Below are 15,679 nucleotides of genomic sequence, written 5' to 3' on the forward strand. Positions count from 1 at the left end.
ATCTACACAACTCAACCTCTGCTTGGAGAATGGAGAGTATAATTGGCTCCTAGTACCGAGACCCATGCCTGAAGGAAAGTCTGGCCAATCCATGGTGGACTGGATGCCAAATTAGAAATATTCTTTCCTGCATACCTTCACCAGCATAAGTTATTAAGTAACATTCAAAATCACCTGCACTAGCCAGGCTTCACTTGCACCACTCCTTTTCTTTCCCTTTCAGTCAGTCAATAGCAATGTTCTGTGGAAATGGAAGTACCACTTTGAATCTTGTTATTTGCTGTATGCTACAGTGAAGAATAAAGTTAGGCATTTTTCAACACCCTACTCATAGTGTTTTGGCTAGTTTTATCATTGACCAGTGCAGTTAACTACAGGTAGATAACTAAAAAAGGCCTGCACAACTTCAATTTTACTGCACTGCCCAGTATGCAGGTAATATTTTGTGCCTTGTTTCCCATTGATGCTTGGATTGTTGGTCACAGTTCTTCAATGTTAGATTTGAATTGTCATTTTCATATCATGTCTTTTATTTATATCATTCACCAGAGAAACTTACACAGAACGTGAGCAAGGGGAGTCGTCCAATGACTACAACGACCGAGTGATCCGTGTAGCGACCAGGTGGTACAACAAACACCTGCAGGAGAACAGAAAAGACGGCGACACCCCCAAAGTGAAAGTGGTCCTGTTGACCAATGACAGAGAAAACAGAGAGAAGGCACAGAAAGAAGGACTTTTAGCATACACTGGTATGCCTTTTTCTTGACTCATTTCCTTTTACTCTATTCTTTAACATGGCTTAAAATAATTTTTGAATATGTTTGCTGGTGCACCTACCTTAGCCTGTGTTTACACAAGCTCTCGCTGGCTGGAGTTAATGATCCCCTCCTAGGGCGGCGGCAATCGTAGGGCCGGCTGCTAGGGGCGCGATTTTAGTCAGGCTACACCTACCAGTGTCCTAGAAATTTTTGGTGCACAGCATAGAACAAACAAAAATGTAGTAAAATGTCAGCAAAACATAATCACAAACCTCACCTTTGTCTTTTTCAGTACACCAATATGTAAAAGCTCTGAAAGGAAACCCAGAACTGGTGGACAGACTGGCACAAGTGGACATGGGGGAAAGTGTGAGATGAATATTTACCTAACATAATAGAAGAGAGGTCTTTATAGAGAATTGCTAAACTTTCATTCCAACACAAAGATAATGTAGGGACTTAACCCTAAATTTTCGGTCGATCTCCGTCGACCTTGTTCACAGAATGACCCTTTCTCACTCCAGCAGTGACGTCAGGAACACACCACTTTTGCAGGAGGGGGTCATAAATAGAAAAGAGGTCTGATTGGCTCAGATTCACACATGGATTAACAGGATTAAGACAAGCATTTGGACCTTCTACCCCTGTTACCCTGCTTCTGACTGAGAAATATGCAATTCACAAAATAATGTAGGGCCAAACATTTAAATAAAGATGAGGACAAGACTATTCTGCATGAAAGTGATTGTTGAATCAAACTGGAGATAGGATAGGATCCATTCCAGGCTAGTTAACAGTACATAGTTAATATGCATGCTTTTCTACCTTTCACACTAAAAACATAACAGATGTTGATGATATTGTTGTTGAATAAGTGTCCGCTGTAGGTACATGTATAAGACACAGTGTAGATATCTGTATAATTTGAAAGTTATTGACATGATGATTGTTGTCGTTCTTTAATACTCACTCACAGACTGACAGTGATATCAAGAATGAGGCTACAGGAAGAGTCTTGTTCCCGGAGCACCTCCCGCTCTCCCAGCTCCAGACCGGGATCAAGAGCGGCAGGTACCTCCAGGGCAGCTTCATGGCCAGCAGAGAGAACTACCTGGAGGCTAACGTACTGGTGCATGGGGATGACTCCAGATCGGTGAGGAGAAATATCAGTTTTCTTTACAATGTGTAAAACTAGCTGACTGTACCCCCGGAGCACTAATGTGAGATCTGCGGGCTGACTGCCTTGGGTCCCCGAACAAAACTCGCTAGCTACCCGGTCCTGTCTGGCTCCCAGGGTAAGCTGACTGTTGCCTACCCTGTGTCAGGGACCCCAGCAACAGTATTATCAAATACTTGTTTGTTTATTTTATATCATACAACAGGAATTTTATTTGTCATTTATTATAAATTTAGATTTCATTGTTTTAAGTACAAATGTAGCAGGCCAACACAAAACTTTAACCATTACTCGTTAGATTTTGGTAGAACTCATATCAATTTAATTATGTCAAGGATTCTACAATGTATGAATGGAGAAAGACATTGACAATATCAGACAGCCCACCTCAGAATCAAATGTAAGCAGACTTTACTACCTCTGGCAAGACATACAGAAACTGCATTGCTCCCTCTGGCAAAACATATTGAAACTACAGTCACAAAAACACATATTATTAGATAGAGGCACATACACAGGCAGTAGGGAAGCTACGTTTGAAAGTTCCTCCTTTTGAAATAACCTGTTGTCTTCCTTGATGCCTACAATGAACCCCTTTGTTCTTCCACCAGATCTTCATCCAGGGCCACGCCCACCTGAACAGGGCGGTGAATGAGGATGTTGTTGCCATAGAGATGCTACCTGAGGACCAATGGAAATGTCCGTCCTCCATGGTGCTGCAGGACAAGGATGGAGATGAGGAGGTCAGAGTGGAGAAACTTGTGTTGGATTGTTCCTGCCAGTTCATTCTAGTGATGCTGAAGAAGAGTGATGAATATCACTCGAAATGTCTGGAATTTAATCTCCAGTTGTAGAGATTGAATTATATTTGAAGAGACTCAGTGTATAATACTAGTAGTACATGTAGAAGAAGATGCCTTGGTAGACACTGAAGAATTGTCTTGGCTGTCTAGCCTGGATACCAGACCCTTGTGCTAAGCTATAGCCTTTTCGCCCAGGAGGGTCACAAGTTGGCACCTGATGTCTATTGGCACCCAGAGCTAATTCGCACCCAGTCTCTGATATCTATCCCACGACAGATAATCAGGGCTCATGTGCTGTATTTAGCGGCGGGGCAAATTGTTTCCTGGGCCGAAGATTAGCGACTGTAGCACAGTGACAGCAGTATGGTACCCAGGCTAGAATGATTGTAACTTTTCATCAATGTGTTTTTTTCCTCCTTCCAGACATCAGAGCCAGACCTGGGCTCCCCGAAGGGCAGGAGTAATGCTATCCCATCAGGCCGTGTGGTGGGGGTCATCAAGAGAAACTGGCGGCCATATTGTGGCGTGCTGCAGCCCTCTGGGATAAAAGAGGTACAATGGATATTATAGTACAATGCTAAACTTTCTTTCAACACAATGGTATACAAATTTTCAATGACCACTGTTGCCTTTTTCATGATCAATACTACACTAGGTAAGTGTGTTTGATATGAATGTGGTATGTTACTGGTTCAGTTCTTCAACAAAAATCTGTGCTTACATCAGTATTGATCCTAAAGAAGGCGACAGTGGTCGTTGAAAATTTGATCTGTGTACACCTTTGTGTTGGAAGTTAAGAATATGGTATTGTACTTTGATTGCTACCAACAAAGATAAGCTTCCATAATACAATGAATGTCATCAACTTTTTGATATCCATCTACAAATGTTTCGACACGTGATCAAGGAAAATTTCATCCCCTGTGATGATACATTAATGCAGTGCATTTGACAGAGATATGATCAACTGAAAGCAAGTTTCCAAACCTTTTGTGTGAATTGTTTTTTTTTTCTCTTCAAAAAGTTTTAAAAAGAAGCTTCAAGTACATGGAAGATGGAAATACATGGCACAACAAAATCAAATAGAAACCACAGACAACTTGTACATGAGTTGTAAACAGACACACAAAGAATTAGGATCCCCAGAATAACATATAGTGCTTTAAATTTCTCCCTCCCTGCAGGCTACCAGACATTTATTCATGCCAGCTGAGAGGAAAATTCCAAAGATCCGTATTGAGACCAGACAGGCGGAGTCCCTCCAGGGACAGAGGATAGTGGTCAGCATAGATGGCTGGCCTAGAAACTCCAGGTACCCAAAGGTGGGTTAGGAATTTCTTACTCAAAGGTACCCAAAGGTGCGGTCAGGAATTTCTTACTGAAGCTACAATGTAGTTGTAAGTGTAAGCTGCAGTACCACACCTCGTCAATAGGGTGCTCTCTTCTGATTTAGGCACACATGTTGTTGTTTACCATTAGTGTGATGTATTACATCAAGGAGCTTTTATCAGAAAGAGAGATTACGGAGTTACCCGCCCGCTGTGCGCCTTTGTTTCGCCCCGTTAAATCCCGCAGCGCCGCTTTGTTTACTGCCCGGCGCGGTGCCCCTCTGATCAGATGTTTGTAGCGCCGGTTGGCGGGGTTTTCTATGCTAATGAGCCATGCCATGACGTCAGAGCCTTCGGCTGCCCCCCGAGCCAGCCTGAAGCCTTGTCGGCAAGAGGCGAAGTGTGTCAGGTTTCCGACGATCTCCTTATTTGGGGAATCGGCAGGCATGTGACTACATGTACGTCATCTTCTGATAGAAGGCAAAATGGCGGACAGTTTGACATGTTTACCTTTGCCGTACGACAAACATGGGCCTGTTTAGGCCTATTTTCGCAGATCGAGGTCTGTTTTCTTGCGATAGAATTATGAATTTTCACATGTATTTTCAGATGGCTACTAAAAAAATATGACATTTTTCTTCATTTAGCTGATATTTTTTGGTAACTGTTGAAGATGTGCTCGGTAAAATGGCGTGTTCTCTGTTGGTCGAACCTTGCTCATTTTTGTCGAACCATCCGTGTTTTTAGATGATACATCGGGCCTGGAATAAGGTGAAGGTAAGGCGGGAGAGCATAGTTTTGCATGGTTTTCATTACGATCGGGTCTCAGTATATAATGTCTTGAGTTCTCAAGGCATTTGAACTTTGTATTTGTATCGATTTATGAAATATATTTGTTGCATACTTTTTAAAAAAACATTGGTTTCTGTGATCACTGAGTCAGGTTTTTCACAGTCATAATTAGTTGTAGGAATATTACCAGTTGGTTTTCGTAGACTTTGCCTCAGACAACTTTGCCTTAGGCTTAGCCAGTACCCGAGCGGCGGCACTGCCGCTGGTCGCCGTATGACTTTGAAGTTTCACCCTCAGAGAGAATATTGCCGCCGCTGTATGTATTCCGAAGGTACTCTTCTGTCATTTCAACATCGTCAACAAAATCGCAAAAATCAGATCGCTACACACAATGTTTGTATCCCCAGGCCGCACCACCATGAAAATGACCACAAAACAAAGGGAAAACAAAAGCTCGCGCGGGTTAGATGAATGCTCAGGGGTGTCGTTGACACTCGCGTGCAAATTACTCTGTTAACACCCGCTACGAACATCCGAACAAAGAAAAGTAATCTGTACTCTCTCCTTCTGATAAAAGCTCCTTGATTACATGATTCAATAGTGGATTTGTTTGCTGTCAGCATAGGCTGTTGTACTTGATATTCACTAGCGGGCTCTCTTATTAAGCCACTCAATTCCTTGTTAATCTCATCCAGCTTAAGATATATACAAAAGCTGTACAGATATTGGATTTTACTTAGGGCTAAGGTAGCAGTGATGGGCACTGCCCTATATACCATATGGTGTAGGAAGGACTAAAGATTTTTCTGTTTTTGGCGTTTGTAACTTTAATTCAACACAAGCTTACTACATGTTTGAGGAAAATTCGAGGTAAGCAATTTGCTTTTGTTGAACAAAAATTACAAACTCCAAAATGAATTGTACCAACACAGGTGAGCATTTCAAGATTTTTCTCTCTTTCCTCACAGGGACATTTTGTACGTAAGCTTGGTGAGGTGGGAGACAAAGACACAGAGAACGAGGTGCTTCTGTTGGAACACGATGTTCCACACCAGCCCTTCTCACAGGCTGTACTCAACTGTCTACCCAGCACACCGTGGGGCATCACCAAGGAGGTCAGGCTGACGTGGTTTCGAAGCCAGATTTATGTGTTGTTATTTGTTCATCTTGACAACGTTATCGCTTTTAAGCCCCTGTTACGCAGTTGATCAGCTTCGACCACATTTTTGAATTGCCAGAAGATCCTTAAAATTTAAGATATGATAAAAGATATTGTGAAAATGTCCCCAGAACTTGTAGACTCATCGCCGTATCTATATACCTGTTGTTTGAGGGGCACTACCACCTGCAAACAGTATTATGTTTGATTCAGGTAAGTGGTATTGATAAAATCATTCTGCTCTAAAATTGCCTTTTTTCCAGCTACATAGATTGATCTGTCTGTAAACCTTTATATTACCAGAGCATTATATGGAATCATGTTTTAAACAAAAATTGTTGCCTCAAGCATTTTCGAAGCTATTTAATTCAGAAAGGAAGTTCCAAGATAGTCGTTTTGCAGTTAAAGGTGTACATGTATGTGGTAGATTTGTTCATCAATCTGTTATATTAATGATGATATGTTGTATTATAGGACCTGGCTTGTAGAGAAGACCTCCGTGACATCCCCATCTGTAGTGTGGACCCTCCCGGCTGCACAGATATCGATGATGCGCTACACTATGTGGAAAAACCCAACGGCAACATAGAGGTAAAAACATGTGTGATACAATGTATTATTACCACACTTACATATTATACTAGTTGTAACACTATGGATGCAGTCACATGTGTTTGAAGGTAACCTTGAACATGGTACTTTACCCTTTCCAAAAATAGATTAGATTTAGAAGAGTTTTTGTAAATGAGTCTGCTGATAGTCACTGTGATTGAGGTACCCTCTACTATAAATTTGACAATATGTACAATGTAATGGATACGATGTAATAAGGGTGACTTTGTGAGCCTGACTTTGTCACTACCTTTAGTTGTTTTGCGCATATTTACGATGGATGCTGAAGACAGAATGTTTCTTTGAATTTGCTATTTTGAAGGTTGGGGTTTTTGACACTGCCTTTTGTTGCATTGCACACTGTCACAGAAACCAAGATTTTACAATGGATGCTGAAGACAGAATGTTTCCTTTGCTATTCTGTAGGTTGGAGTTCACATCGCTGACGTAACCCACTTCATCCGGCCTAACACAGCCCTGGACCAGGAGGCAGCTAACAGGGGAAATACTGTATACCTGTGTGATAAGGTACTGATGGAAATCCTGAGATGTTCACAGCAGTTTTATTTTCTCTGTTTTCTACTGTATCCATCATTAAATCGTAAAATAAGTGTGTTTCCATTGAATTACTACAGATATGCCATAGAATTGGTTTATCTAGTAATGTAAAACTGCAAAAACTCCTGCAGCAAAATCAAGTTCATGCAAAAATAAATGATTTTACAGTGTCTGCATTATAGGTTTAAAAACATGTTAGCAAGAGACAAGTAAGGATCATAGGGAATATGCGTAAGTGTGCGTAGTATCAGAAAACTGTTTTGGTGTAGAAATTGATACATTAAGAATTTCCTACACACCTCCTTGCTGGTCTATCCCTTACCTCATACATTTCAGAACATCATGTCCTGAATGTTGTTCTTGTATAAACTTGTGTATATTCCATCATTTTGATATGACTATACTGTCATTTAGAAAAATGTGGAATACAGATTTAGTTCCTTTTTTTCCATCAATTTAAGTTGACTTTTTTATGGTATCAAAAAGACAAGAAAATAAAACAAACTAAGGAAGGGGATGAGACAAAGTTGAAGGTAACTTTGGAAAGAATTGAATTATTGGATGTCAGATTTGGTTCAGCACATTTTTCTGTACTCTTGACTCACAAGTGTCTCTCCTGTTGTTTGTTGTGTTCCTTCCTCCCATGGGAAGGTCACAGTGCACCAGGTAGGCTCTCTCTCTCTTCTGTGTGTCATGGCATACCTAAACCTGCTGCTTTTATTTTCAGCAACTAGGTAGGCTCTCTCTCTCTTCTGGCATACTCCTAGCTGCTGCTTTTGTTTTCAGCAACAGTTACTACAACAGTATGTCAAAATGAACTTAGTGAAGTTCTTGTTTTAAATATTCATATTCATGCGGTGCAAAGTCTTTTGATTTTTTTAAAGGTAGCTGTAACAGGCTTTTACACTCTGTTCAGAAATGAGACATTCAAATAGAAATAGTGTTCTTTTCTGGACTCTCTCCAAGTCATGTCCCTCCTCCCAAGAGAAAAAGTCATCCCGTCTATCTACAAGATCAAAACTTGAAATAACATGAAATTGATGAAAATGTAATTTTGTTAAAATTTAATAAAATGACATATTCACTATGAAAAATATGGACAACATGGTCTCCCAAACAAAGACTGAGTGGGACAGAGAAAAAATTAAAGCTGTAGACCGCTCTGGCACATTTGAATTAGAAAGTGTATGTGTAGCAACACACACTTCAAATGTCAGCTTTTGCAGCTTTTACATTTAAACTCCATCTTTTTGCAGCTTCAAGGCAGATGCCACTTTCAACATATTTTAATCCTTAAAAGTCTGACAGATTTTAATCTTGACTTTTGGTCATATATTGTGTAGCGGTTGGGATTTCATAGGAACTCTTGTACCTTTATTAACAGAATTTGTCTGATTTTGCAGAGAATAGACATGGTACCAGAACTGCTTAGCTCCAACATCTGCTCTCTAAGAGGCAAAGAGGAGAGGTACAATGTTTATTTATTGTAATACTTACCAGTTCAGCTGTGAGAAACATACAACCAGGTTTTCCCTACTAGCCAATGGGAAGCCTTTGGTACGATAGCAATGTACAATGTTCCGTTATGGTTTACTTGAAAATAGCTGTAAGCTTCATCCTTGCTTGGACGTTTTCCCATTTTTTCACAGCCAAGGAATATAGATTCAATTTTAGTAGCTGAAAGAGAGCTAGCTAATTATAGGTTGTGAGTGTATGGTTTGATATGAAAAGCTTATTGCCCATCTATTCGTTTTTGTAGATTAATTAACATACACACATTTGGGTAAGACATGCCATATTTTCACCATACAACAGATGACACATATGTTCACCATATCCAATGATTTATGACTTTTTCGTTTTGTTCCCTGCTAGGTTTGCCTTCTCCTGTATCTGGGAGATGACCAAAGATGCAGACATTGTGTCTACAAGGTTCTGTAAGAGTGTCATTTGCTCCAAGGTAAATGTTAACAATGTTCAAACTGTCTGTAAAATCAAAAATATGTATTGGCATTCGTGTGTGTGTTTTATTTGTGTGTGTGTGGAAGCATGTGTGTGTATGTGTATGTGAGAGTGTGTGCATGTGTGTGTATGTATGTGTGAGAGTGTGTGCATGTGTGTGTGTGTGTGTGCATGTGTGTGTGTGTGTGTGTGTGTGTGTGAGCAGTCATTGTACAAGTCATGTATTTCTGTCTGTACAATGTATCAGATTCTGTGTATTTTTGGTTGCAGTTCCAAATTTCTATCTTTCTTGCTCCATACATCTTTATTGCTGCTATGTTTCTCTATGGGACTGGAATGAAAGGGTCACCAAGCAGTTTGAGTAAGGGGGTGAAGTCTGCCGTCTCTGATTGCCCTGTTGTTTCCAGGCTTTAACATAGGCAGTTATTCTCACCTGCTGATGTTTCAATGTCTGTCAGACATCTTCCTGAGAGCTTCTAACTGGAGTTCTGCTTCTTGCCGTTATATGTACTATGAGAAAACTCACCGCAAAGGCACCACCTACATCCGATACATATAGCGGCGAGAAGCAGAACTCCAGTGAGGAAGATGTCTGACAGACATCAAAATGTCAGCAGGTGAGAATAGCTGCTTGTGTAAAAGAAAACTCCTATGTCCTATGATCTTCCAACCTCATGAAATTATTTTCGGATGTTTCCAGGCTGCGTTGACGTACGCTGAGGCCCAGATGATGATTGATGATAAGAACAGGAATGACCCAGTGACTGTCGGGCTGCGAGGACTGAATGCGCTGGCCAAGATCCTCAAGAAACGGAGAATAGATGCAGGGTGAGAGTGTGAAAATTTAAACAAAACCCTGAGATTTTGAGCATACTGGGTTACATGGAGAGCCGTAGGTTGTTGGAATTGTGGCCTTGTATTTTAGACGTTGTAGGTACGATTTTGATGTCATAGAATTTTTGAAGCAGGCTGTGACAGAACCAATGGCCAACAAGTATCTTTAGACAGCCTCTACCATAACAAGACATCTTAAGTTTGTATAAAACATCCATGACTATTCTAAGACTGTACATGTCTTCAGTTGTGATGAAATATGACAACCGGACAATAAACTGAATAGGGATCTTGATAATCAGCATATTGTATGAAAGTCTTGGAGAAAGTCTGTCCTTTTGTTTTTGTGTGAATCGTGTCCTTGTTGTTTTCCAGAGCCCTGACCTTGGCCTCTATAGAGGTGAGGTTCCATGTGGACAGTGAGACCCATGATCCCATTGATCTGGAGACTAAGGAACTCAGGTACGTGTGCTTAGATACTGCTGTATTCTACCATTTTCTCTTTAAGTTTGTGTGCGAGCTTCAGGCACTAGCCTCAGGTGTTATGCCTCAGTGTGTAAAAGAGCCAAACACACTTTTTTGAGAAGACTAGAGTTGACCTGGTGTTCTTGGCAGAAGATACGAACTTTATTTTGGTTTGATCCCCTCACATTAGCAAGGACCTCTACTCTTATTGTTAAATGTGGTGGGCTCCTTTACAAGTTCGAGGTGTGGATCTTCTCAAGCGCAGGACCTAGATTTAACACTCTATATGAGGGACGTCCCTAACCAAAGCTAATACTCATTTGCACCTACGTGAGGAAAGTCGTGTAAGGTACCCTATCCAAGGGCAAAAGATTGGAAGTACAAAATGTATATCGGTGGATTTGAACCCAAGACCTCTGGGTTCTGGGCCCAAAACTCTGCCATTATGCCAAGCGACTCCAATGTATCTGTTCTGTTACAGAGAGACCAACTCCATGGTAGAGGAGTTCATGTTGCTGGCTAACATCTCCGTAGCTAAGAAGATCCTGAGTGACTTCCCATCCTGCGCCATGCTGCGCAGACATCCCCAGCCTCCGCCTTCTAACTACGACATTCTCATCAAGGCTGGCAAGTCAAAGGTTTGTGCAGACTGATTGTCTTTAAGCCACACCAATTAAATATTTGCATCTTTGGGTTAAGTTAAATGCAGAACTGGACAGACAATTTAAAAATAGTGTCTGAAAGGAAGGACTTTTTATACATAGCATCATTTGCAGAATTTTAGGAGCACCGTTGTTTATCTTTTTGGAGCGCTGATTCACTATTTTCAACATTGACTAGGTTCTCTAATGCTTGGAGAGGGAGTTTTGCCATGGCTGTCAGAGCATTCTAAAAACTGATCCAGAACACCCATATCAAAGGTTATCACGGTCCAAATATGACATAAGAAATTCCCCATGCCTGACCCAGGGAGTAGACATTGAGACGGACACCTCCAAGGCGCTGGCCGTCTCGCTAGACCAGGCCACCATTCCCGGCCATCCGTACTTCAACACCCTGCTGCGGATCATCTCCACACGCTGCATGATGCAGGCGCTCTACTTCTGCAGCGGGACGCTCCCCGAGAGCGACTACTTCCACTACGGGCTGGCCACCCCCATCTATACACACTTCACCTCTCCTATCAGAAGGTACAGAATAACAATACCATCTGTCTCATACATTTGTATACATACATGAGGATCTCCATAGAGTGATTGTGCAAGTGAGCATACATGTAGGTACAGTTTTTGCATATGTACTGCTATTATTACTGAATTGCACAATGTGCATTACTACTACAGTGTTCTGATTTTAATAAATTTGACAAGTGCCTTAGAAGTGATAAGGATAAACTGAAAACAAAGAGTATGGTAAGAAACTTTTTAAATGTAATCGTTATCAACAGAACCAAAGTGCAGCAACTTTTACAAGTTCTTCTACAACTTTATGAACAAACAAGTTAGCAAATTTGTGCATGAACAAATCATATGTGAATAAATTAACATTTGGTAATACACCATAGCTTTAATAGCCTCTGCCCTCAACTGTTGTAAATGGCAACACTCCTCCTTCCATGTACATGTATCACATAGACATTTGCTTGAGCAAAACATGATATTCATAAATGTTGGATCAGCATTATGACGCAAACAATGTAGAGTAGAATAGTTCTGTCACAAAATTTTGCAAGGACAGTGCTTTTACAGTATGACTGTTGTCCATCCCATTTTAAAGTCCTGTTGCCTCTACACAGGTACTCAGACATCATCGTCCACCGGCTGTTGGCAGTCTGCATCAATGCAGACAAGTCCTACCCTGACCTGCTGGATAAGTATAAGTCCCAGGCTCTCTGTAACAACCTCAACTTCAGACACAAGATGGCGCAGTATGCTGGCAGGGCATCTGTTGAGCTACACACACAGGTGAGGGTTTGGAAATTCAAACCAGAACTAAAGGAAATTGGAATCTATCATATTCTAGCTCCAATTTACTCGCTTCCACGCAAAATAGTATGGCCCCATTTAGAACTTTGATCCTTTAATACTTCCTATCACTTGGGGGATCTGATATTCAGCAAAAGTACATGTACAATGTAGTGTAACACAGTGTTTCCAACTTCTGAATGCCTGTTGGAGCTTTGTTGCTACATGCATGTGTATGCATTACGAGGACAGTGTGATTCATGGCAAGTTGTAGCTCAGACCTAGACTTTAGGGGACTATTCAAATGGCAACCTTGGCGAGAAGAATTTTGACTTAGTTAATGACTGATAAAGTACTTGGCTACAGCCATGATTGTCCTAAAGAAGGCACCAGTGGCAGAAGGACTACCGAAACACCAGCAGGGAAATCTTATTGGTTGTGTACTGTATTTTCATATGCAATAATTGATTTGATAACCTTATGAAACTATTTGTGGATAGAAGAGGGGAACAACAGACGATAAACCTAATAGTGAGTGAGAGAGTAAGTTATCGATTTGGGATAAGTTTTTGAAAAATGAATAAAATTGTGCCTTCTACATAATTTCTACCTGATAAAAGGACATTGTTGGGTGAAACTTAAACCACATTATATCAGGGACAGGCAAAAACACACAACAATTCAGATACTAATTAATCATTTACCAAAGGGCAGACAAATTTATCTGAACAAAGGTTACAAATTACAGTTTCAGTCACGTGAACTTCATTATGCACAAACCCGTACAAAACATTACGATGGTGTCACATTTTGTCAAATTTTGTCCACATTCAAGGTAATATGGACTTTATCTGGCAAAAAGTTTTCGCCTAAAATCTTATCTGAAATTACTTTCCCTTTTGGGCCAGATTTAAAACTCATTTGACATGGAACAATCTTGTATTCACTGTTTTTGTGTTACTATTTGCAAATCTTGCTTAAAAAAGTTTGTTTTTTTGCACAAGTTTTCACAATAAACTAAATGAGTACCTAGTGAGGTCTAAAGTATATCACCAGCCATAACTGAGTTGAGGAAATTCTGTGATATTGTACAGTATTAGGAGAAATCACTTATTTTTTATATTGTAATATGGGTGATCCAAACCACAAGCTGAAGTGCCTGATTAAGTCTGGGGTTTAAATACGACAGAATGCAGACAAGCTATTGGCCGCGCAGGCCTTGGGGGACCCCAGACTTCGGTCTGGGGACAAACCGTGTCATGGATTTTATCCTGACATGTTGAATACTGAAGACGACACAATAAGACCACAAGTGAGACCACCGAATACAAACCACAACCTGTTATGTACAAAGTACGAAAACTGCAAAAGTCAATGTTCAGAGCATGGAAACTGCACAAACCACAAACCTTACTACAAACCTCATACAAACCCTCATACAAAACGTGAAAGCTACATACTATGAACAAAGACCTCTATGCGACCTACGTACTATGAACAAACTGGACGGTTTGGGGGAACCACCGAGATCCTACGTCTTCAACCTGGTTAAACCCCCCGTGAAATCTAACCTGCGTCTGAATGAGTCAGCGGCTGCCTGCCGTCCTAGAGGCGACCGCAGCCGTGGACTGATACGGCCATGATCTCGGTGGTTCCTTTTGCCTTATATTCTAAAGTTTATCATGTTGAAACAAAATGTATGTATTGTAAGCTGCAATCATGAGTGGCCTACCATTGTCCCAAATGAGGGCAGGATGCCTATGGCTTAGTGTATGGCATTGTGTGATGTAATGGTTACCTTATTTTATCTATTAAAATATCACTCAAATTCAAGTATGCACCCCCAATATGCTGGGCAGGGTAAGCTCCAGACAAATTTGCCAGACTGAAAGGTAGAATGGAGAAGCCAGAATAAAGTATGCACCCCTTTTCCATGGATCTTGACCAGATTTTGGACAGGATGAGTTCAAATTTATGGTGTTTCTTTTCTAATCTCTGGACAATTTTGGTTACATGTAAATCAAGGCCTTAAATTCATACAAATTCACTTGTTTTCCCCGCCGGCAAAGTTGTGGGTTGTCCATGCATCACAAGATTCAGCCTTGCGCAAATTTGGGAGCACAGCAGAGGTACAATTCATTCATACAAGCCATGTATGTACATAAAAGCAATGTCTGCATTTTTCCCATGTGGATTTACACCAAGGAGGTTTTGAAATTAAAGATCATTCCTAGATTTAATGCTGAGTGAGTGAGTGAGTGTGTGTGTGTGTGATCTTTCATTCAGTAGATGATGATTGATGAAGTGAGATGCTTGATGCAAACAAGCATTTGATCTTCATCCCTTGAGAAGGGACAGCAATACTAACTCTCTTATCTAGTCAGAGGAAAAAAAATTGAACTAACCTGCTTTTTCCCTTCTAGAAGACTTGCATGTATAATGTTACAAATTTGAATGTTACTGACATTGTCCAGATTGGTACAATAATCAGGAAATCAGAAATCAGATATGAAAATAAACTTTGATCTCTGATATTGGTAAGCAAATGTTCTTAATCACAGTATTTAGAAATATACAAATACTCAGAAGTTGGTGTCAGCCTCTGAGATCAGCTATAGTATGACAGTACAACTTGACCTTTACTGTCTGTTTAATTTGCATAAGGGGAATCCCCTACTCTCTACATTGATACAGCATTATCTTGTCTTATTCTTCAAGTTACTTCAGTCTTGCTTCACTTGTGTTACTGACCTCAAAGGCTTAGTGGTGATTGCAAAATGTCCAAATGGTTTGATTTTATTGAGGAAAATATTTCTTTATCAAACAACATTACACAACAATGTCTGTTACATTAAAGGTTATAGCCTTGGTGTGTCTTACCCGCCTAGCTAGTTTCGGTCACGTGAATCTGATTATGCCCCTTTTGTTGTTGCAATTGGGGCTCATTTTGCAAGACGTACATTGTAATCTGAAAAATCTGAAGGTCACAGGCCTATTTGTGCAAATAATATCCTGGCAAAAACTATGAGTGATTGTACCACATTGATAAAAGGAAACAAGGACTTGTTTGCCAAAGACATGGCTTTAAGTTAGCCATTATTTCCTGTGTTGATGTTTGAAATTTAGGAGGTATTTATAAAAATCAAAAAGCAAAAGATGCTTTAAACGATTTGGTACAGCAAAGAAGCACTGTGTGCCCTTTCAGAGGACTTTGATATAGGCTGACTTAAGTTGTTACACGGTATTTTGACATTACGAAAATTG

The 15,679-nt window shown here is 40.5% G+C and overlaps 1 protein-coding gene across 1 annotated transcript in view; it reads left to right on the forward strand.

Annotated features, from left to right (window-relative positions):
* The window catches only part of LOC118419575 (exosome complex exonuclease RRP44-like), a 26,962-nt gene that overhangs the window by 2,336 nt on the left and 8,947 nt on the right, over window positions 1–15,679 (forward strand). Inside the window, exons 3-18 of the mRNA XM_035826021.1 lie at window positions 550–752; window positions 1,054–1,130; window positions 1,738–1,914; window positions 2,550–2,681; window positions 3,165–3,293; window positions 3,926–4,063; window positions 5,830–5,976; window positions 6,495–6,611; window positions 7,059–7,160; window positions 8,594–8,658; window positions 9,066–9,150; window positions 9,853–9,980; window positions 10,362–10,448; window positions 10,933–11,089; window positions 11,421–11,641; window positions 12,247–12,415. Of these exons, the coding sequence (XP_035681914.1) occupies window positions 550–752; window positions 1,054–1,130; window positions 1,738–1,914; window positions 2,550–2,681; window positions 3,165–3,293; window positions 3,926–4,063; window positions 5,830–5,976; window positions 6,495–6,611; window positions 7,059–7,160; window positions 8,594–8,658; window positions 9,066–9,150; window positions 9,853–9,980; window positions 10,362–10,448; window positions 10,933–11,089; window positions 11,421–11,641; window positions 12,247–12,415 (2,134 nt within the window). The remainder of the gene's footprint in view (window positions 1–549; window positions 753–1,053; window positions 1,131–1,737; window positions 1,915–2,549; window positions 2,682–3,164; window positions 3,294–3,925; window positions 4,064–5,829; window positions 5,977–6,494; window positions 6,612–7,058; window positions 7,161–8,593; window positions 8,659–9,065; window positions 9,151–9,852; window positions 9,981–10,361; window positions 10,449–10,932; window positions 11,090–11,420; window positions 11,642–12,246; window positions 12,416–15,679) is intronic.

This window comes from Branchiostoma floridae, chromosome 7, assembly GCF_000003815.2.
Source record: "Branchiostoma floridae strain S238N-H82 chromosome 7, Bfl_VNyyK, whole genome shotgun sequence".
Lineage (NCBI taxonomy): Eukaryota > Metazoa > Chordata > Leptocardii > Amphioxiformes > Branchiostomatidae > Branchiostoma > Branchiostoma floridae.